Source organism: Corvus kubaryi, unplaced genomic scaffold (genome assembly GCF_017639235.1).
Source record: "Corvus kubaryi isolate FWS band 111438036 unplaced genomic scaffold, C.kubaryi_AGA036_p1.0 37385, whole genome shotgun sequence".
In the NCBI taxonomy this organism is placed as follows: domain Eukaryota; kingdom Metazoa; phylum Chordata; class Aves; order Passeriformes; family Corvidae; genus Corvus; species Corvus kubaryi.
The window spans coordinates 15,413,962-15,435,296 of NW_024581127.1; the positions used below are offsets into that span (position 1 = coordinate 15,413,962).

Below are 21,335 nucleotides of genomic sequence, written 5' to 3' on the forward strand. Positions count from 1 at the left end.
AAATAATGTTTCAATTTTCTTGCGGTAGAGCTGTCAGCATTTATTTATGTTTGAATACGTAGATACTCTAGACACGATAAAAGAAAACTCTTAACTGCTTTGCAGTGTTGCAAACTGCATCACTGCAGAGCAACTTGGAGCATGCGAGTCTTTAATTCTTGAGCCTAATTTCAGTAATACAATTTGATTTTAATTGTGACTTCTTTTAGGAGAACAAAGTCCAGACGATTTAAGTATCCTGTACTCAAACAGAGCAGCATGTTACCTCAAAGAAGGGAACTGCAGTGACTGCATTCAGGATTGTAACAGGTAAATTGGAACCTCCCATGTGGAACAACAACATTCCTGGTGGTGATTAAACATTTTAACTGATACAATGCTAGTGCTGTTTGACTCAGAACAGTATCAATAAAGTCTGATTCCCTGTCTAAATGACAGATACCTTTGTTACATAAACAGTCACATGGAAACTAGGAAAGGAACAACTTTTAAGTTACTGTCTTACTGTGTAAGGGCAGTTTTTAAGCTTATTGTGTACACAGAAATGCATAGCAGGATTAAAATCGTTAATATAAAAGCAGATTGACAGTGGTGTTCTGCAGTAACTTATATGTAAAAGCTTTGTTAAGCCAGATGCTTATCACAGTATTGGAAATTGCTTTTGAGCACATGTATGGTGTGTGTGTGTGTTCTCTGTGTTTGGTTTGTTGTTTTGGTTTGGGGTTTTTTTAATATATACTTGACACAGTTATAAACGGTAATTACAGCTGTTAAGGAATTGAACTAAAATCCTTCCTGCTTATTGTGGCTTTTAAGGATGCAGGAGTTAGAGAAGATCAGACACTGTCAATAACTTCCAAACATTGTGTCCCACTAAATGATTACTGTATTTTTGATGTTTTGGGGTTTTTTAATATTTCCATAGATTGAGTTTGTAATGCTGAGGCTTAAGGTGCAAAAAAGTATTTTAAAATAATTAGAAATCATATTAATTAATCAGTTGAGATTTTTGTACAGCAGGACTCAACTATTAAAAAAGCCCTCCAAAACTAAAAATAAAATATGGATGTACCTTTGTAATACAAAGGTACAAAACATTTAACTTGCTGTATGTATTCTACCTGACAGAGTAAGTTTCCTAAAAAAATTACTTATTAGCAGTATTTTGTTAAAATAGATGAAGGATCACAGACAGCTGGCTGAGATGGCATATTTAAGAGCCATCACGTTTTTCTATTCAGGAAGTGCGAAGATCGTAAGATTTCAGCTGAAATCAGTAATACAAAGGTTTTAGGTTTTGTATTCTTACCAATTAGAAGCTTTTTTTCTTACTACTTAATGATGCTGTCCTTAATGTCATGCATATTTCCTGGATGCACAAGGACCCATGATGCTTAGCAGTAGAAATAATACAGAGGTAGAAATAATATAGAGACTGGGAAGCAGAACTGCAAATATGCAAACACACATAAATTAGGCAATGTCAAATAAATCTTCAGTAGGCAACACAATATAATAGATGATCTACAAATAGGTTACTTGATTTCAAAGTAAAAAATTATGTGGGGTTATATTAGGAGAAACCTTCTCCCCATGAACAGTGCCTTGGCATTGCAAGAGCTTGCCCAGAGATGCTGGGCAGAGATTCCCTTGGAGGTTTTCAAGGCCCAGCTGTATCAAGCCCCAAGCAACCTTGTCTGATCTTGGAGCTGACCATCCATACCTGTAGCAGAAAGTTGAGACATCTCGGTCTGGATTGCTTTATGACTTCATGAAATCAAATTGTCTAGACTAACCTTAATTTCACTCTTTCAAAAGTTTATCTCTCTTTAGCAAGAATCATTGAAAAAAGGTAGTTGTTGAGAAATAAAGCCTTTGTGAACTGCTTCGTATTGCTGGAAAAGTGCATGGTGTTTGGAAGGAGTTCTAATTGCACAAGGTTGATCTTGGTGTTGACCAGGCAGACAATCAGAAGTGTAAACAGACAAAAGGCAGGCAAAAACCTAAAGTCCAAAGAAAGACAGGTGTGTATTCATGTCCTACTCATTGGGGTTTTTAAGTGCATACTTTCATTTAAGGAAGAAGAGCTGAAAGTCACGTAAGCAAAATCACCATATACTTGAAATCCTTGTAGATCTAGGCATGACTTAAGAAAAATAGCTTTTGCTCTTAAGCAGGTGCCATTACCTTAATCATATCTTGGCAATGAGAGCAGTTTTCCAGATGGAAGATAGGGTTTTGAGTAGAGTAAGCTGTAGTGAAAACACTAACGATTTCAAAACTGGGTATAATGTAGGGTGTTAATATGAACCACTTAGACCCATTTTCCTTAGTTACTTTACTAGTGCCATCTGAAATCACAGAGTTACATATAGTTGTGTATATTATAAAATAGTTTTATTATTCTTATTTCAGTTACTCTTTTTCAATCCTGCATTTTTCTTTTTGTTTTCTTCAGAGCTCTGGAGCTTCAGCCATTTTCCCTTAAGCCTCTTCTACGCCGAGCAATGGCAAATGAGTCAATGGAGCGGTATCGACAGGCATACATTGATTATAAAACAGTCCTACAAATAGACAGCAGCATCCAGGCAGCAAATGATAGTGCTAACAGGTAACTCCACACAGAAATTTTCTGATAAAAAATAGAAATAGAAAATAGAAAAGTAGAATTCAAATTTGTTTGTTTTATATGCTCCCTCTATTCTGTACCCTCAGAGTTGTTGCACAACTAGTACATTATAGCTAGAGGATTGGCTGTTCATTTAGTTGTGTTCCCATAATTTCAGTTTTTGTCTCCTGGCAGTGAGTCCCTTTGCTGTTTTTTTTCAAAAAGGTAATATTGCAAATGTTTTAAGGTTGGGTTTTTTTTTACTAGTGCTTCTACTTGTTCTCTTTCCTAACTTCTATTTTATACTATATAAAGTACTAGTTTAAGGTCCATGCCTTTTCTCTGACATCCCGTTTCCTTTTCATATTAACAATCTTTCTGTGGCAGTTGGAGATTTATGTTAAGTGTGGATCCTTCTGCATGCTGCAGTTGTGGAAATACTGAAGTAGCTTAATACAGTGGTTGGCTGCAAAGCTTAGAGATGTAAAAAATATAATTGAATATTATTTTCAAGTATTAATACTTAAAACATTAATTTTTGCTGCCAAGAGAAGATGTTTGAATTTCTCTAATCATATTTTAATACTATAAAGTTGAAAACAGAACAGCCATTAATCACTGAGAAGGAATCCACATGTGTAACTCTTACAGTGGAATCTAGTATGGTTTTTTTCTTCCTAAGGGAAGGCCATGAGCACTTGCATTATTCATTAAAAAGTCCATAATATCTTTCTTTAAATTCTGCTTATTTGACCAGAGGAAATTGTGACACTTCGTCATCTCTTAGAAGTCCTATTTTTTTGATAACACAACAAATCATTAGTGATCTTCTGTATCTGTGGTGATAATAGAGCACTTGGATTGGTGGAAAAGCTGCTTTTTCTGGTACCTGTGTAATTATTACACTTTTTAAAAATCTTGTTGGCTTATTTTATCTGCAGATAATTCTTTTCGTATTTCTCCTTGACTTGGAACTTGCTCAGTAATAAGCTTATTTCCCTTTTCCCCTTAACACTCTTCCTTTTCTCCTCTCTAGGCCTTCCTTATGTTTTTAGCTTCACTGCTCATTACTCTTTCCTCCCTGGCAACCCATCACCTTATTTCAGCTGCTTCTTCCTTCTTCTCTTCTGCTGGTAATTCATTTTTGCTTGCAAATTACTAGTTTCTAAACCATAGACCTCCTGCATAATTGAACTTCAACTATATTTTTTAAAACATATTTTATCTTTGTAAATTCAACTGAAATTGTTTACTAAAGCATTAATTTTCATTTCCAAAGTAAGAGACCTTTCCAAAAACAAATTTTAAGAAAACATTACTGCCTTTTAACTTAAAGGAACAACCCCAAATGTAATTTTTTTTTTTTAATATTAGGAAGATCAGGTCTTAACAACCTTCTTTTATTGGAGGATTTTTTTGTTTTTAATTTTCTGTGCGAAGTTGGATGGTGATGCTACAGGATGCTGACAGGAAAAACTCATCATCCTGCTTGTGTCTGAGGGTGGGTTTGATAAACCATGTTGAAGCTTGTCTCTGTGTTTACATAGCTAAGCAGACATTCCAAAAACCTTATAATCAGTTGCATATTTTAATACCAAGCTTTTACCTGATCATTATGCAATCAAAAGGAAATAATTGAGTTTATGTACATAAGCCAAACAAGTATATGCAGTTATTTGACTGTTCTTTATTGGTTCCTGAGGTGATTTTTTTAGATAAACTGGAAGAATTGTCTCTTTTAATGGTATATGCCAAATAACTGGAAATTGCATTTCAAGTGTGCTTTTAATTAGTGGCATTTTCCTAGCTTTGTGAACATCCACAGATTTCCTGCTTTGTGTATTTTAATTTCCTCTGGTGTGTTTAGTTTTTTGCTTTTCTCTGTTAGAAATACAGAAGCTCTAATGTGTGGAAATATATTTATGCACTTTGTCTTACTAAATTAAAGTTTCATTCCAGTTGTCTCAATTCCTTTAGTATCATTGAGCAAATTGCATCAAATGGCTTGGGAGCTATTTTACAAGGTCCTGTATGAGCACTGTGCTGCAGAAAGAAATTTGTGATGAACTCCAGAACTGCAGGATTATTGGGTTGAGTTGGGTGTTGGTGGTGGGAAATGAATGTGTTTGTCCCAGCTTTTTCATGAGACACCTGTGCTTTTTAAACTAATCATGGCACACAGGTATGCATTTTTGCAAAAGACTCTGCTTACATTATGATATTACAAGAAGTCAGTTATCATCAGATACTGCAGGATTCTTTCAGTGGATTTTGATGAATTAGAGTTTCTTCCTCCAACTTTTTAAGCCCATTCTGATAAATGAAAAAATAAATAAAATAGGAAGTCAATATGACTCTGGTTTCCTGTAGAATTGCTCCATTACTTTCTATGGGAAATATCTAAATGTAATTAATTGACGTGTTAATATGAAGTGTACTGTTTTGTTGCCTAATAAAACAACCTGAGTAAATCTTTGGGTTGTTCAATTTATGATGATGTGCCACATTTTTTCTTAGCAGTTGAGTTCACAGGCTATCATTAAAATCCTAAAGTTTTAGTAAAATTAGAGCAAAGCAGTACTTGGACAAGCCACCTTCTTGGTATGTCCTTTAAAATACTTGGGAATAGCGCAGGCAGTGGAGAGCCCCTGCAAGGGCATATGTGGTTAACACACATTAAAATAGTCTTTTTGGTCACTTAGAAAACAAACAAAGCAACTACATTATACTATGGAATAAGATATTCTGTGAATGAAAAAATTTACTTTCAAGTTAAAACCACGATTTTTATGCAGCATTGTGTAAGACGTAAACTCACTCATTATACAGCTCTACAAACAGACTTTTTAGTCTCTATGATTCTTTAAAATATTTTGGTAATTTCTATTTTACATAAAGGCAATTAGAACTGGTGTTGTTTCTTGTATCAGTGTTTTGATCAGACCGTAATGGGAAAAGAATATGATCTTGAGTGCTCTGAGTCTGTTGCCAAAGTATTATACTGATGATTCTTTTTTTTTAATAGCTGTTATTAAAATACTTTAAAAGAACAAAAGTAAGTAAGAAAACTCCATTGGGTAATTTATGTTCATTCTGTATTGTTCTTCATGTCACTTTCAAGGTTCTTAATTTTTTTTTTTTGGATGTGTATTCATGTAGTATGTTTTTCACACCTGTGTTAGATGGAAGTGCACCTGATATAAAAATTTCAGTTTTATTTGCTGTACTATCAATGTGACTTGCTTTGCTACTCAATTCAGAATTTTCCTTTGTTAAAGTACGAATTAGACTTATTACCAGTTGAACTTGATTCTTAAGCCCATTTTGAGATTAGGAGATGTGTATCTCACTCTTACTCTCATAATTGGTGGTGGTTTTTTTTTAAACACTACAAAATTTCAAAGGGAACCATGAAATCTTAAATGGCTTCACTTTCTATGTCTACTTACGTCTTTCTCCAAAAGAGAAGAAGGTAATGGGAAACTCCCACTTAAATGGATTTTGGATTGAACCACTCATATATGGAAATAGTTGACATATATATGTGTGTTGGTTTAAGAAAGACTAAACAGTCTGTGCTGGTTTGGCCAAAGTTAGAAATATATCCTCTGATAGAAGGCAGGTTACAATCACCCCTCCCCCACCAGGTTTGGGAAAAATTGAATTTTCCTCAAAGGAAAGTGAAAGAGATAAAAACTATTTATTTAACAAACACACAGGAAAAGAATAATAATGCTAAATAATATAACCTCTTGCTGTGGAGAGTTTCAGAGTCCTTCCATAGATCTCTCTCTCTCCCCCTCCTTGGAGATGGGATGGGGTGGTGGGCCCACCTCCAGGGCCAAGGCCTCTGTGGAAATTCCTCCCGATGTATTCTGATGTTGAAACAGTCCAGCAGAGAAAAAAGGAAAAAAACCGAAGTCCCAGGAAAACAAAAATTCAACTCTCCAGGGGAAAAGGAGCTGAAAAACTGGCCAAAAGCTGGCTGGAAAGCAAGCAGGCTGCTTCCCCACCCTTGCTCTGCAGAAGCAGACAGGTTTTATCTCTGTGACCTCAGAACATGAAAACAAACTGCTTTGAAAAAGTACGCTTTTCTCTCTCCTCTCTCAGGCTCAGTTTAATACTAATTTCTGGGCATAGTGCAGCAATAGGAAATGCAACATCAAGTCACCCCAAGACACAGTCTTTATAGATAATTAAAATATTTTTAAATGGGGATTGGTTGATACATTTCTGACTATATAACTATAAAATGCAACTTAATGCAGACTACTTTGTGACCTGCATTGCTTTTTTTAGACAGTTGTTGTAGAAGAGATTTCATTTGACGTTTGCAAATTTAAGTATCACATTTTGCCTGAGAATATTGTAATATACACTTACTACAAGTAACACCTATGAACGGCTGAGAAGAATAAACAAAATAAATACATGGATTTTTTTTTCGTATTTCTTTACTGGATGTGGTAGGCAGCATTTAGAGCTTAGTTGCAGCATCAGTTATTGGCTTAAATATTTACAGATCGTGCAGAAATCAGCTTGTCTTTTGAAGAGCAGCATAATACTCTAAAATAAGTGGAAAAAGTCTGAATTTTAAATGGATGCAATACTGTTGACTGCTGTGACAATTTTTTTTTTTTGTTAAGGATGATTGTTCAGGTTTGGTTTTATTTTAAATTAGAATGTTGCATTATTTAATTTGGTTTTAAGTTTAATTAAAGTGCGAGTTAAATGTATGAAAAGTCATGTTGGTGGGGCTGTTCTTTTTCAGAATAACAAAGACTTTAATCGATCAGGATGGTCCCAGTTGGAGGGAGAAGCTGCCACCAATTCCAGTTGTTCCAGTTGCTGCTCAGCTACACAGGTGGGATGGAGGAAGCCTCACTTCAGAAAATAAGCCAAGTACTATAGACATCAACAGAGAAGAACAATTGCAGATGAATCGTATGTATAGCTAATGCAAATATACATTCAGGGAAAAAACCTAATTAGAAAATGGAATACATTTTAACAATGTCAAAGAAACTGTTTTAGAAAATACTTTTTAGAGACCTATGTGAAAAGCCAAAGTAGATGACTGTAATTTACATGATTGAATTTAATGTGCTTTGTGGATTACAGTTATGGTAATGTTTTTAAACCAAGTGATGTAGTCTGCAGCATGTAATTTCTGAAGTTATCTAAAATCAGCAGATAGTCATCGGCAAAATTAGCACAATCACCAAACCCCAACTCCTGGCCCTGCATGGGATACCCCAAGAGTCACACTGTGTGCCTGAAAGCATTGTCCATGTCCAAACCCTTCTTGAACTCTGTCAGCCCTGGTGTTGTGACCACTTCCCTGGGGACTGTTCCAGTGCCCAGCCACCCCCTGGATGAGGAACCTTTCTGTGATACCGAGCCTAAACATCCCCTCACTCTGCTTCCTTGAGTCCTGTCACTGGTCACAAGAGTGAAGGTATCAGTTCCCGCCCCTCTGCTTCCCCTCCTGAAGATGTTGAAGACCTCAGTGAGGTCTCCCCTCAGTTTCCTCCAAGCTGAAAAGATGAAGTGACCTCAGCCGCTCCTCATACAGCTTCCCCTCCAGACCCTTGACCATGCTCGTGGCCCTCCTTTGGTTGCTCTCTAATGGCTTCATATCTTTCTTACATTGTGGTGCCCAAAACTGCCCTCAGCACTCGATGTGAGGCCACACCAGTGCAGAGCAGAGCAGGACAATCCCCTCCGTTGCCTGGCTGGCGATGCTGTGCCTGATGCCCCTCAGGACGAGCATCGGTGGTTTCCCTGACACATAATACAGTTACAACACAGTTTTCCCCCAGAAAAACCACCACCCAAACAAACATCCAACTTTGGCAGAAGACATTCAGGAGACATGTTTCAGAGATGTTCTGAACTTGTCTATGCATAATCACTGAGTGCTGAACACTAGGAAACTTCCTTTTTTTTCCCTTCATTGCAGTTTTCATTTTTCTTCTTCAGTAAATAAGGTGAAGGAAGCCCTTTGATTCAGTTGTTACTGACATCAAACACTCTTTTTGCAAAGGCTTTAACCCTGTGATTCCTTATTCAAGTATTGGTTTCCCTTTGAGTTTATTTCAGTATAATGTAGTACTGAAGATAATCTCCCCTTGATTTAATACAGTTTGCTGCAGTTTGTGACTGGGCTGTTGGCCAAATATGTCACAGTGGTGGGGTTATCTGTCTATAATGCATTACTGCAGTACCGAATGTCCTCCAAATGCTTGGGCAGCATTTTGATGCAAAACATGTCTCAGACTATTTCAAATAGACCAGGCTTTGTTTAGGCTGTGTTTATTAAACAGTTCTTGTGTAACTGTTTTCTTCACAGAAGGCTGACTGTAAGGTTCTGGTTGCCTTCTCAGGCCTCTGCTGCATCAGTGAGACCTGACAGCGATAGCTGGTATTGAAAGGCTGCCAGCAATAACGTTCAGTCAGTAGTTAAGCCTCACTGTTGGCTGACTCTTTCCTGCAACAATTGTGTGTTTCTCTTTGTGTCTTACAACTTGAGTTATAATTTAGTTGTGTGTTTCATGTAGTTTATTTTTTCCCCAAGTCCACATGTAGTTTTCTGACATAGGAAACTGCCATGTTCCTAGAACTCAGTGAGTTTAATTATTGGTTAAAATTGTTGGTTATATACAGTGTTGAAAACCTGAAGCTTGGCAAGGGGCTCATATTCTTCAGTAGGGTGCAAAAAGTAGATTATTTCATTATGGTGTACTTAGAGCTGTGTTGCTCATTATTGTCTGCTCACAACAGGGGCATGAAGCTGCAGTCGGGATCAGTTTTTCACTCCAAACACAGCTAAAAACTGTAGCCTAAGCGAAAATATCTGCAGCAAATGATGTGGAATTAAGAAGGAAAGTCAATTATGGAGTAACACAGTATTACTAATAAAAAAAAAAGTGTAGTTAGGCATTTCTAGGTTCCTCACTGCATCTTTTATAAATAGTTGTTAACAGAACATTACTGATGTATCCCTAACTCCAACTGATGTGACGATTTGTTTGTCATTGTCAGTTTAGCATAGTAATTGTGGTAGTTGATTGCAAAGAGAATATTAGGTCAAACTGTGGCTGCCTTGGTGTGATGATGGAGGTCTGGAAGGCCTTCAGTCCTGCTTATTAAATCTCCACCATTGTAAAACCAGGATCTCAGTGGAGACAGGTAGGTCTTCTCTACCACACAGAAACTGAAAACTTAAAGCTGACTGTTGCATTCCTGTTACTTTCAGCAGAGTATTTACGCTGGTGGATGGGGAAGTATTTGTTGAGCCAAATGTATCTGGTGGTTTATGCCTTTGTTAGAGCAGCAGGGGAGGCTGGGGACAGGAATGGCTGCGTGCAGATTGACAGAGAGACTCCATTGCCAGGCATTAATCCTTAGTCTGCACAGATCATGCAGCTACCCCTAATGAACTGACCTTACATAACACTGTGATCCTTTTGTGGTGTAGGTGAGGAAGCTATGGAGAAGTTCAACAAGTTGAAAAATGAAGGGAATGATTTTGTAAAAATGGGGGAATATGAAGAAGCTGCAAATAAATACAGTGAGTGCATGAAGTTAAATACCGAGGAATGTACTGTCTACACTAACAGGTAAAGATCCAAAATCTAATGCTGCTTTGTGGGATAACAGTAGTTACGTTTTCTCACTGCAGATAGGGATTTTGCATACTTCACTCACTGTTGTGAAAAAGGGATTTTTTTCCTGCTTGGTAAGTGTTCATAATAACAAAATGGATTTATTGTTAAACAACATTTTTCAAGGGGAGCAAGTATTAATGTCACTGATACATATCTTAAAATCGTCTATATAAATATAGTAGGCAATAGTAGGTGTTTTAATTAGCATAGCATTTTGCAACATCTTTTGAGAATACTGGTATGATTTGAGTTAAAAACTTAACGTGCAGTAGCAGTATCTCAGATACAAAGAGTAATAATTCAGAGAAAATGTACATTCTGAGAAAATAAAAGTAAGAACACAGTCATACATCAGCTTCATTTTAAAGGTTGACCTAATTCAGCAGTATAATTCTTTATGCTGTAATCTTATCAGCTTTTACAAACTAAGAAGGATTTGATTAGACCAGTATTTGAAGAGGAGAGTTCCAAGTAATAATTAGGTACAGAGAGCAGTGTTGTTTATTTAATCCAGAGCACTTTTTTACCCAGAATGGCTGTATGAAATCCATATTACGTTAACCACTATACTATCATATTATACTAACATAGGCTCTGCTTTTAAAATACTTGCATATCTGCTTAACTTTAAGCATTAGGGATACTTGAATTTTGACTTTTATTGCAGGAATTGGCCTTTTCCAGTGATGTTCTTGATAGTTAATAGTTTTATGTACTTTAAAAAAAAAATCCATTGAGACTGAATTGTGTGAGGTATTGTAATTAACATTTGCGAGTCAGATAATGTTGGCACTACAGCAGTGTAGAATTTACTTACATTGCAGTATATTCTTTTTTTCTGTGTTAGAGCTCTCTGTTACTTGAAACTGTATAAATATGAAGAGGCTAAGCAGGATTGTGATCATGTTCTTCAGATAGAAGATTCTAATATTAAAGCATTTTATAGAAGAGCACTAGCGTACAAAGGATTACAGGTGAGGAAAATAACATGGCAGGTATGCTTCAGCACTTCTAAACTTGCTTATCGTCTTCAAAGGCAATGAGGTAGTTGCTGTCAATGGGTGAATACAAAGTACTTGGTGTGATGATTTATTACTTTGTAGAGCATTAGGCATACATAAAACATTATATAAATACTTTTGCTACATAAAAACCTGCATGTTGATGTAATAATTTGAGAAAATACAAGAATATTGTAATAAGTAAGGATTGACTGGAGATTATTTAAGCAAGTTTCAAATCTGTTCTAATGTTCCTAATATTCTCCTTCTGGGTATCCTGGTCTGCTTTATCTGTCAAGGAGTTTACTATAACTTTTCTGATGACAAATGGATTCTCTCCAAGTCTGTCTTCATCTGTCCAAACTAAAATCTCAAGCTGTCTTGGCATTTGCTCAAGTTAAGTGCCTAACATACTAAACCAGGGTTTTAATTATTGTTTTCTCTCTCCCCCAAATGCATTACAACCCTTTGCCTGTACTGTACTTGGTCACTCTGTGGCAATGTCAGTACTCTCAGCCTTTTCCACCTGCACGGTGGTTGTGTCTCTACAGCGCTCATCTTACATACAGTTTTTAGAGTACCCTTTTATCTCATCACCATAAGTGCAGACACATTGTTCATATCCATCCTGAATGTGACTTCAAATCTCACGTTCCATCATTTGAACATGTTGTTCAGTTTGTCCCTCCCTCTGGTGGTTCCCCATCTTGAGTGATGTTAAATTAGTCTTTACCCTCCATAATTCTCTCATGGCAATCCTTGCTTTACCCATCAGCTCTTACCTGGTGTTGAATTATCAGCTTCTTGCTTCTGTAGGCTCACGATGGCAGCTCTCGTCACCTGCTTTGTATTAAATTTACAAGTGTCTTTAAACAAGCATCTGAAGTGCTTTCTTCCATGTTGCAGGAGTGGACTGGAGGTCCACCAAGTTTCATCTTCATCCTTCAAATGGACACTAACCTCAGACCTCCATTATGTTTGATGCCTTAACAAAAAACTAGCTGATGGTGTCTCAGCTTACAAATCACCTGAGAACCTGTTTCTGCTTAGCAGCATACCAGCCTATTCTCGACCCATGTTGTAATTCCAAATGCAAGTCCTAGGAATGTGATACATTTGTTCCTCTGTTGCAGTAGCTATGAAATTTTGAAAGCGTGAAAAGTCCTAATTTTGTGTAATGTTTTTTCTGTAACTGTGCTAAGCTCTACCTGGTATTAATCATCTCTAACCTTATGTTGTTGAATGTGATAAAAAGTCAGTATAAATATAAGTACATAGTGATTCTACCAGACAGAAAAAAAGGGTATTACCCATTCACACTCACGAAGAAGGTCGAGAATTGGAGAAATAACTTCTGCTTTTTTTGCATATCCTAGAAAAAAATTGCTATTTTTCTATTACTGAAGACAACCTGAAACATAGTGTTCGTGAACTCCTTCAGAACAGTCTGAGCTGAGGACTCTCAAAATGTTTTGTTGTGGTTGGATTTAATGCCTTCATTATTGCTCATTTCAGGGATACAAGTGATAGGTAAAGCCAGAGAGAATAACAAAAGTAATCTGAAGTTGACAAATGACTCTCTAATGAAAAATTATATAAGCTAAAGGCATGTAGTTTGGCAAAGACCTAGCTAAGGTGGGAAGTATTATTTGTGTACAAATAGCCAGACATTTAACCACAAAAGCTGCAGTGGAATTTAATGTAGTAAATGAGGTGGTTTTTTTACAGATTTACCGAGATGTAGTTAAGGGAAGATCAGGACAAAGTGTTAGTGAGATGCATTAGGCCTGTGACATAGGACACAGGACCCCACACAGCATCTCCTACAGGTGGTAGTCCACTCTCTTGCTTTGGGTACAGTCATCATCTATGATTTTTGTTGGGCAGTCTGGGAGGCTGCAGTTCTAAATTCAGTAGAGTTGGTTGCTGACCCTTGTTACTGTTTTCAGAAGTCTGTTCCAGAATCTCATTTCTCTATAATCGTGAATCCTCACAGCTGTAATTCAAATTATTTAACTTAATTAGTAGTGGCTTTCTGATGAAAGCCCCCTGGCCCCTTTGTGCATTCCTTTGTTAGGGACACATAATTCTCATTCTCTCCCTCTTCCTTCATGACCTGGCAGGCTTCAGTTCACCTGCTGACATCCTGCAGCCTCTCTGCACCTTGAATACTGGCCACCAGTGTGGAACAGAATATTCTCTGTGGGAAAGAGTATGAGTGACTTGGACACTGGCTCCTCTGTTACAGTTGAGGTGCTGAGGAAGTACCTCAGGTGGTACACAAGGATTTACTTTTTTCCATGATACACAAATGATTTAATATTAACCTTATAATACTGCTGGGGAAAAGAAGAAATACTAGACCACTCACACAAGAAATTATGTTGGTCTTTTACTGTCTGCATGGTCTTTTACTGTTTACTGCTATATTTCATCTTTATTTTTGATACTCCAGCCCTTGAGATGTCTTGGTTTTTATATGTGATAATTCCAGTCTTCCTCAATTGATGCTATTAACTTCATCTCTCCAGAAAATTTAGTCTAAAAAATAGTAATTTATATGGAAAAAAATTCAAAATAAAAGCATTAAACAAATTACAAGACTGGTTATTGAGGAACTGTGTCCTAATACCACTCTCAGTGTGTTTGTCCTAATCTTGTTTAGCCCAGAGTTCATAACATAATCCCAGTCTCCTCAAGTATTAGCAAAATTTCGCTGTAGGAGATGGTCCATTGGATTGGAGCCCAGGAAGATACATCTTTAATCAAAGCTCAGTTTAGCTCTCTTATTTGCAAAGCAAGTACGCAGACTTGCTGGACTCACATTGTATTCATTGTGAAGCAGTGTTACACTATAAGCAATTATGCTTAAAAGCAGAAAACTTCAATAATTTGCTCTCTGATACAGGGAATAGGTTTTCATATTACATATTTACATATTACATTAAATTAAATATTACATATTTAATATTACATATTTAATTGGAAGTATTTAGTTAGAGTATTAACTCAAACTCATTCTCATTTCCTTCTTCCCCTCTAATGAAATTACAGTATCAATATTTAGATTATTTTTGTCTACTTAGTGTCCTGATCCCAGTATTTTTACCTTTCTTACTTGTTTATGACAGTATGGTAGTTCAGATTTATTTTTCTAGTGATGTGCTTATGAGAAAAATATTTTCTTCTATTTACAGAATTATGAAGCCAGTGTTGATGATTTCAACAAGGTACTTCTAATAGATCCAAGTGTTGTTGAAGCACAAAAGGAATTAGAGGATGTAACCCGACTGCTTGACCTTGACAGCAGTGCTGGAGCTGGCAGTCGACAAAAGCAAGGGAAGAAAATAACCATACAAGAGGTGGTATACTTGTTCATTGTTTAAAAGCAAACACAACAGAAGCCACACATATGAAGAGATAAAGTTAAAGCTTTTGTTTGCCCATCTTGAATCTATATCTTTGGGGGGATGGTGTTATTTTGAGGGCATATTGGAGGATTTTTACATGTGATAAAGCTTGGACTGCTCACAAGTGTATTTAGAACTACAGCAGAAAGGGAAATAGTCCATTTAGATGGCACTAAACTTGAGGATATGTTCCTTGTAAACAAAAGCTGCTTAAACTTTGAAATACATGTTTTACAGAATGCAGCTGTGAAGTAGCAGTTTTGCTTTTGAAGTCTGTACTTCTTGGGCAGCCTCTGGGGCTGTGCTGGCAGAGGTCTGTCATCAGCAGATGTGCTGGCTGCTCCTATGCTGGTCCTAAAGTTATGGGTGTGAAAAATGAAATCCTGCCTTAAAGAGCAAGAGTAAAACATATGTAGGATCTTACAAAAGAAACACAGGATGTAATGTTACGTACAGGATCAAAATGTTAGCTTTGCACAGTTCTGGATAGAATTAGGTGATGAAAGGATTTTCTCAGTCATCTGATTTTTTGGATTGTAGCTTTTCTGGTTGTTTAAGAATTCTTTTTCCCCTTTTCATTTAAAAATGTCTAGTTAAAATACACAGTTACAGTCTGTACAGTGATACTGTAATTCAATAATGTAATTTCAGAATGTGGTATAATGGAGGCTGCAGTTACTAATACAGGAAAAGAAATACGTTCTTGAAGTACTTCAGATTGTCACGAGCTCATGGATTTTATGTAACGGGCATAAGCTGATACAGTGTTTGTTAAGCTCTGAGTTGCAACAAACAAAGGGACCTGGCAAGTGTTTAGAGAAGGTTTGGGAAGTGACCACATTGTTCAGAGACCAGCTAACTACATTGCTGGCACTGGTAATTTTTCTATGTGTGATGCAGGAAGCATTTACGTTTGCTGTCACAGTTACAACTGCCCCTGTGGAGAGGCTCTCCTCTTTTACCTGCTGTAGTCCAAGGTGGTTCCATGAAAACAGACTGCAAAGAAAAATAAAGTTAGAAAAATAATTTATCATCATTATTCCGTGTTAATTAAGCTATAATTATATAAAAGACAGTCACATTTTGTCCCTCAATTCTAAGGATTGTTGAAAAACAGAACATAATGTCTGTAAGCCAAATGCAGTATTTTCCAAAAATTACTAATCCCCTGTTCTATGCAATACAATATCTTCAGACTTTTCAAAATACTTGGCATTGAGAGATCCTGTTCAATAAGTTTTAGTCAGGTTATACTAATTTCACAACTCTTGATGGTTTGAAATAGATTTTAGCAAATGTAGTTGGCCCCATAGTTAATTTTCTAGTGACTAATTCATGAAACTTGATAGAGGCTGCAATCTCAGGAGAAGTTAGGTGGACAGTGAGGCAGTTTATTCATGCTGAGCTTTCTCCTTCCACAGTAAGACTCCAAACAACAACCTGATCCAGCTGCCATGTGCCTGTACTGCCCTGGAGGCACAGCAGAGAAATGAAACATGTTTGTTTTCTACCTTGACTCCGGTTCTCCTTTTCTTCTGGAACTTCACATTTAATGCATGTGTAGAGTCCTCCTTTCTCCAGTGCTCACCAGGTGTAATTCCTGGTGCAGTGCCAAGCAGTGAAAGGCAGTGTAAATACACACTTGTGACTATGAGCCTTTAGAAGAATTAGAGAGCTGCTTTTCTGGGGGGCAGTAGGACATGAAATTTCGAACAGGGGTGCCTTTCTTTTATGAAGAGCAGGATGCCAGCTTTAATCCGTTGATATGATGGATATATGCAGTTTATGAAGTTTGAGGTTATCTCTATGTCCACATTAAGTGATCTGTTGCCACTTTCTTTGTGAAGGTGACTGAACCTGATGAACAGGAAGAGAGACAGTTTGCTACATCAGAAGATGCTGAGACTCATCACGTTCCTGCTGAGGAAGCTGTTCCAAAGCTTGTGCCACAAAAATCCTCTGAGAAACTCTGTGTTTCAGAACCATCCAATGCTTATGACTTTGGTCAGATTATAAATGCAGTGAATGCCAATAAGGATAAAGCTGCTTGTGCAGATCTTTTAACAATTACTGATCCAAAAAAGTTGCCAGTGCTGCTAAGTAACAAACTTGAAGGAAAAATCCTTTTGATTTTTATCCAGTCATTGGAACATTACGTAGCTGGAAAAGATCCTGGCCTTGCATATCAGCACCTTTTCTACTTAAGCAAAGCAGAAAGATTTAAGGTAAGAACCTAGACTGAATGTGTATTAAATTGCACAGAAATCTAAAGGAAATTTTCATATCTTAAAAGGAAACAATGCACATATTTTTGTATCTCTGTCAGATACCATGATTTTCAGTCAACCTGTGCTGATTATAAAATAATTTGTTGGGGGTTTTTTTCAGGTGGTGCTGGCCCTTCTTAGCAAAAGTGAAAAAGAAGAGGTGCAGCAACTGTTCGACTTACTTTCAGAAAGCCAGAGTGATCAGTATTCGCTGGAAGATCTTGAGAGACTTAAAAAGGTTTATGAACTTTGAGAAGTTAAAGTTTATTGGCTGCATGCATACAGTGCATGTGTAGAAGATGAATGAATGAACTCTGCAGACTTGCCTGGATTCAAGTGGGTCTTCACCTGGACGGAATTCTATTTTGTTTTGACAGCATATGCACATTTAAAACTTGCTGCTCTTTTCTTCTTGTAGTTGTATACATCTCTAGAATTTAATGCCCATCTGTGTTCAGTAAGAGAGTTCATTTCATTTGGCATACTGATTTTATTTAGATGGTTAATTATATACAGAAAAATACATTTTACATTATATGTGCATTGTGAAGTACCTTGATGGTACAGTAGGTAAATACACTTTCAGTCATCCCTTGTTAATCATTTTGTGAGTTCTATGTTCTTGTGATAAAGAAGTGTCTTCAAGATAAACGGGTCAGTTAGAAGTAACTTCGCTAAAATGAGTTTACAAAAAGTACTAACATTTTTCAGAAAACTACTATAGGCCATCTGTTTGTACAGTATTCCTGGTCTGTACAAAACAGATTTAAATATTTTGGCTCAATACATCTCAACAACAAAGGTGAATGAATAATATATTAGCTTGTCATGGAAACAGTTATTAAATGGATGGGTATGTTTTTAACAAGTGAGTAATTTTTAGTGCAGAGGATTACTTTTCTTCCTGTGTGTGCCAGAGGATGGCTGGTTTTCTGACTTTGTTTGGGCAGTGACAGAAGAACAAGTGGTTGCACTTCACAATAGAAGTATTTAGCTCTGAGGTTTGTAATGAGATTATTTAAAATACTAGCTATTTCTGTTTACAGATACAGTTATAAAACTAAAACAATTTTTTTGGACCAGTATGGTTTGGGGTTTTTTTTTTATTTCAGGCATTACTTATGTTTTATATTTGATTCTGACAAAGTTCCCTCAAAGGTGAAGCTTTTAAATTTTTAAATACCCGAATGCCTTCTTTGCACAGGTGATATAAATGTATATCAGACTCACTTAGCACTTCAGAGATAGCATTAAGTATATTGTTCTAGTAAAAATTTTTCTCAGGTATATATTAATTAATAAAGTTTTTTCTTGAAAAGTAAAATTATGGATTCTTTTCTCGTTCAGTACTCTTTAGGCATATAATTCTGACCTGTATTATGACTTTCAGCTTGGAGTGCCAAGAATGAGTCTTTTAATTCCTAAAGCATCATCAGTACAACTGATATTTAGCAATTAACAGGTTTTCACTTTCTGTGTGTGTGATTGCCTCAGATTAAGGTAGACCCTGAACTTTGGCTGGTTGAAGATACAAAGCACTAGCATTTGCCTTCTGTCATTTTGGTCCTGCCTCATGCAGGTTTCATTGAGATCGGCTACTTTTTTAGACAGCATTTGGGAGGGCCTGACGGAGAAGCAGAACAATTTCTAAAGGCACAGAACTTAGAAAAAAAATTGAATCAAACACACCTGTAAGGGACTGTACTGCTGATTTGGCCTGAGCAGCTCAAGCCAAGGGCGCCAGTCTTCAAAACTGAAGGGGCAGCATTAGACCAGTGGAAGGCATTTTGGAGGCACGGGGCGCAGAATGGAATATGTAGGTGTGGATTTCACCATTTGTTTGACAGGTAAGCCCTGCCTAAGTCTGTTCCTCTTGCCTTCGTCTGGGAAACTGCCTCAGGGCCAGTGGGAGAAATCTCGGCAGCTCCCAACAGTTGCAGCTGAACAGCAAACGTGGGCTCACTTGTCAATGTCCTTGGCCAGCTGAGGCCAAGTGGCCTCTGCAGAAGCAGCCACAGCATCCCTGATGCCTTGAGAGGCCACCTAAAAACACAGACTAGACAAGAATAAGGGAATGAAGGTAGGTATTTATTTGGAAGGCCTTCAAAGATACACCCTGGGGAGTCCAGATGCTACTGCCAAGATGGACCCCAAGATGGATGACAGGTCACGAGTTCTTCACACTTTTGTAAGTTTGGTTCCTTTGCGTATCAGGGTTAATTCTCCAATTAAAGCTTCAGTTAATGAGGTAATTTCCCCAAGCTTGCCCCCCCTTTAGAGGCTTTGGTTTACACATTTTTGGCCTAGGACAGTCTGAGTGTCCTTGGAGAGCAGGCCCGGAGAGGCTTTGTTACATCTACCTAGCTTGAGAGAGCAGAAGTGAACAGGCTACAGGAAACTTCAGAGTTACACACTAGGCAGTACAGGATTTGAAAAATATGGAAGTTAAAACCTAAGGCATCATCCCAGGTGTGGCACTGGAGCAGCTGCTGACCACAAGTAGCTCCTTGCTCACTGTGGGACTTGCTGCAAAACACGTTTTGTGTCCCATCTGTGTAATGGTCAGCAAGAGAAGCCACAGAGCTGCTCAATTCCTGCTTTCCTCGCTGCTGGGCCAGGAGCTTATCTCCCCCTGGGCAGTCCCCCATTCCTGACACTCTGGTCTATATTGCCCCTCTGACTTTTCAACACTCCCATATTTTAGATCTTGTTTCTACTCTCTGCTCGGCCTTTATTTATGCTGTTTTGTTTCCCTCTGCCCTCCATAATCTCTGCTGCAGCTTTGGCTGCTCTGCCAGGCAAAAGTAAGACCATAGCTGCCACCTCAGCACTGCAGTGCACGGGCTCAGTATGGACACAGCGCCCAGAAACAACAGAGTGGGCAAAGGGGGGGGGGGGAAGAGCACCCCAAATGTCTTACCTGGCTTTGTGGCAGGGAGACCCAAATCCCAGGATGGTGTGACACGCTTGGCTTGTCACTCATCCCCTCAGTGTTAACATCCACCTCTATAAAAACAAACCAACCCAGCCCACCAGCAGGACAAAAGCAGGAGGAGAGCACTGGTTCTGCAGGTGATGGGAGCAGGGGAGTGAATGTGACCCTATGGTGGCAACAATGCAGCCAGTCACACACACAGGACGTGTCCTGTCCAGCCGAGCTAACCAGGCCTGCAGAGACCCAGCTGCTCGTGGAGCACATCCGTGGTTTTCACACAAGAGAGCAAGATTATTTCTGGAGCCACTAAAAATGCAGTCTGGGGCTAGGGAATAGCACGGGAACAGAAGGTCACACAGTTGTTATTTTTGGTCCTTCAAATGAAATTTTTCATTGAAAATTTTTGACATTTTTCGAGAAGCCAGCTAGCTCCAGGCTGAACAGCTGCTGTCACCCAAAGGGTACAGGTGCTACCAGGGCTGAGTGTCAGTGTGGCTGGGTTGCTTCCCTGGCCAAAAAGTCAATGTAGCACAGGGCTACCACTCTTTTCACTCTCCCTGTGTAGGGGTGCAGGCAGTGGTGAGAGCCCAGGTGCTGGCAAACCACAGTCCATGCCCTTATGTGGGATGTATTTCCACTCATCAGAACCTGCTCTGCTTTACATAATCCACTTGCACACAAACACTCCTGTGGCTGCCAGACCTTGCAGAAGACTTAGACTTATTCATTACAATAAACAACATCGTTTTGAACAGCAGGGAACAAAGCTTCTTCCCTGCTCTACATCAGGATTTATGACCCAAGTCAGTGGAACTCTGCTCAGCGCCTGTGAGCTGCAGCTACCCCAAGGGACAAAGGGCTGGCAACTTGGAGCAGGGGCTCCCCCCGGCTGGCTGAACGGGGATGAAATATCACCTCCCCCCAAGTCCTCGCTCGTTCCCTGGGTGCCTGCCTGCGTCCACCCCTTGGGATGTAACATTTCAGTGGAGGCACAGCCTCCAGCTGTGGCAGTGCCCTTTCCTTGCAACCCTGTGCCACTTCTCCGTTGCCCCTTGCTAAATGCCACCCTTGTAAATACAGTCAGGGACGTAAGAGTGGTTTCCCTTGTAAGCGGGGGATTTTAAGGGGATGAAGTGCCCATCACACAGAATGCTTTGCTCAGAAATGTCTTGAGCATGCAACCTGCGAGGAAAGGGAAGCTCAAGCCCACACAACCCCATCAGCACTGGTCTGGTGCCTAAACACAGCCACTCCAATTTAGGCTGTTGGGAATTTTAATGTCCTTATTGCTGAGATGGAAGCAAAAATAGTGCTTTTGTCAAGCCAGCTCAGCAGGATCTGGTGCAAGGAGAGCTGTGCCTTGCAGCTTACTGGGTACCTGTGTGCAAGCAGGTGCTGAGACAGTCACATCTCAAGGATACTCAGTTACCTGGCCTGGCACACA

The 21,335-nt window shown here is 38.5% G+C and overlaps 1 protein-coding gene across 4 annotated transcripts in view; it reads left to right on the forward strand.

The window, feature by feature from the left end:
- SPAG1 (sperm associated antigen 1) overlaps positions 1–18,280 on the forward strand; it is a 39,226-nt gene extending 20,946 nt beyond the window's left edge. For all 4 annotated transcript variants that reach the window (XM_042035803.1, XM_042035806.1, XM_042035805.1 and 1 more), the window contains 8 exons: positions 210–309; positions 2,459–2,611; positions 7,380–7,552; positions 10,089–10,230; positions 11,126–11,252; positions 14,477–14,641; positions 16,537–16,914; positions 17,078–18,280. In XM_042035803.1, coding sequence (XP_041891737.1) covers positions 210–309; positions 2,459–2,611; positions 7,380–7,552; positions 10,089–10,230; positions 11,126–11,252; positions 14,477–14,641; positions 16,537–16,914; positions 17,078–17,209 — 1,370 coding nt within the window. In that variant the 3' untranslated portion in view covers positions 17,210–18,280. The remainder of the gene's footprint in view (positions 1–209; positions 310–2,458; positions 2,612–7,379; positions 7,553–10,088; positions 10,231–11,125; positions 11,253–14,476; positions 14,642–16,536; positions 16,915–17,077) is intronic.
- Positions 18,281–21,335: the final 3,055 nt, after the last annotated feature.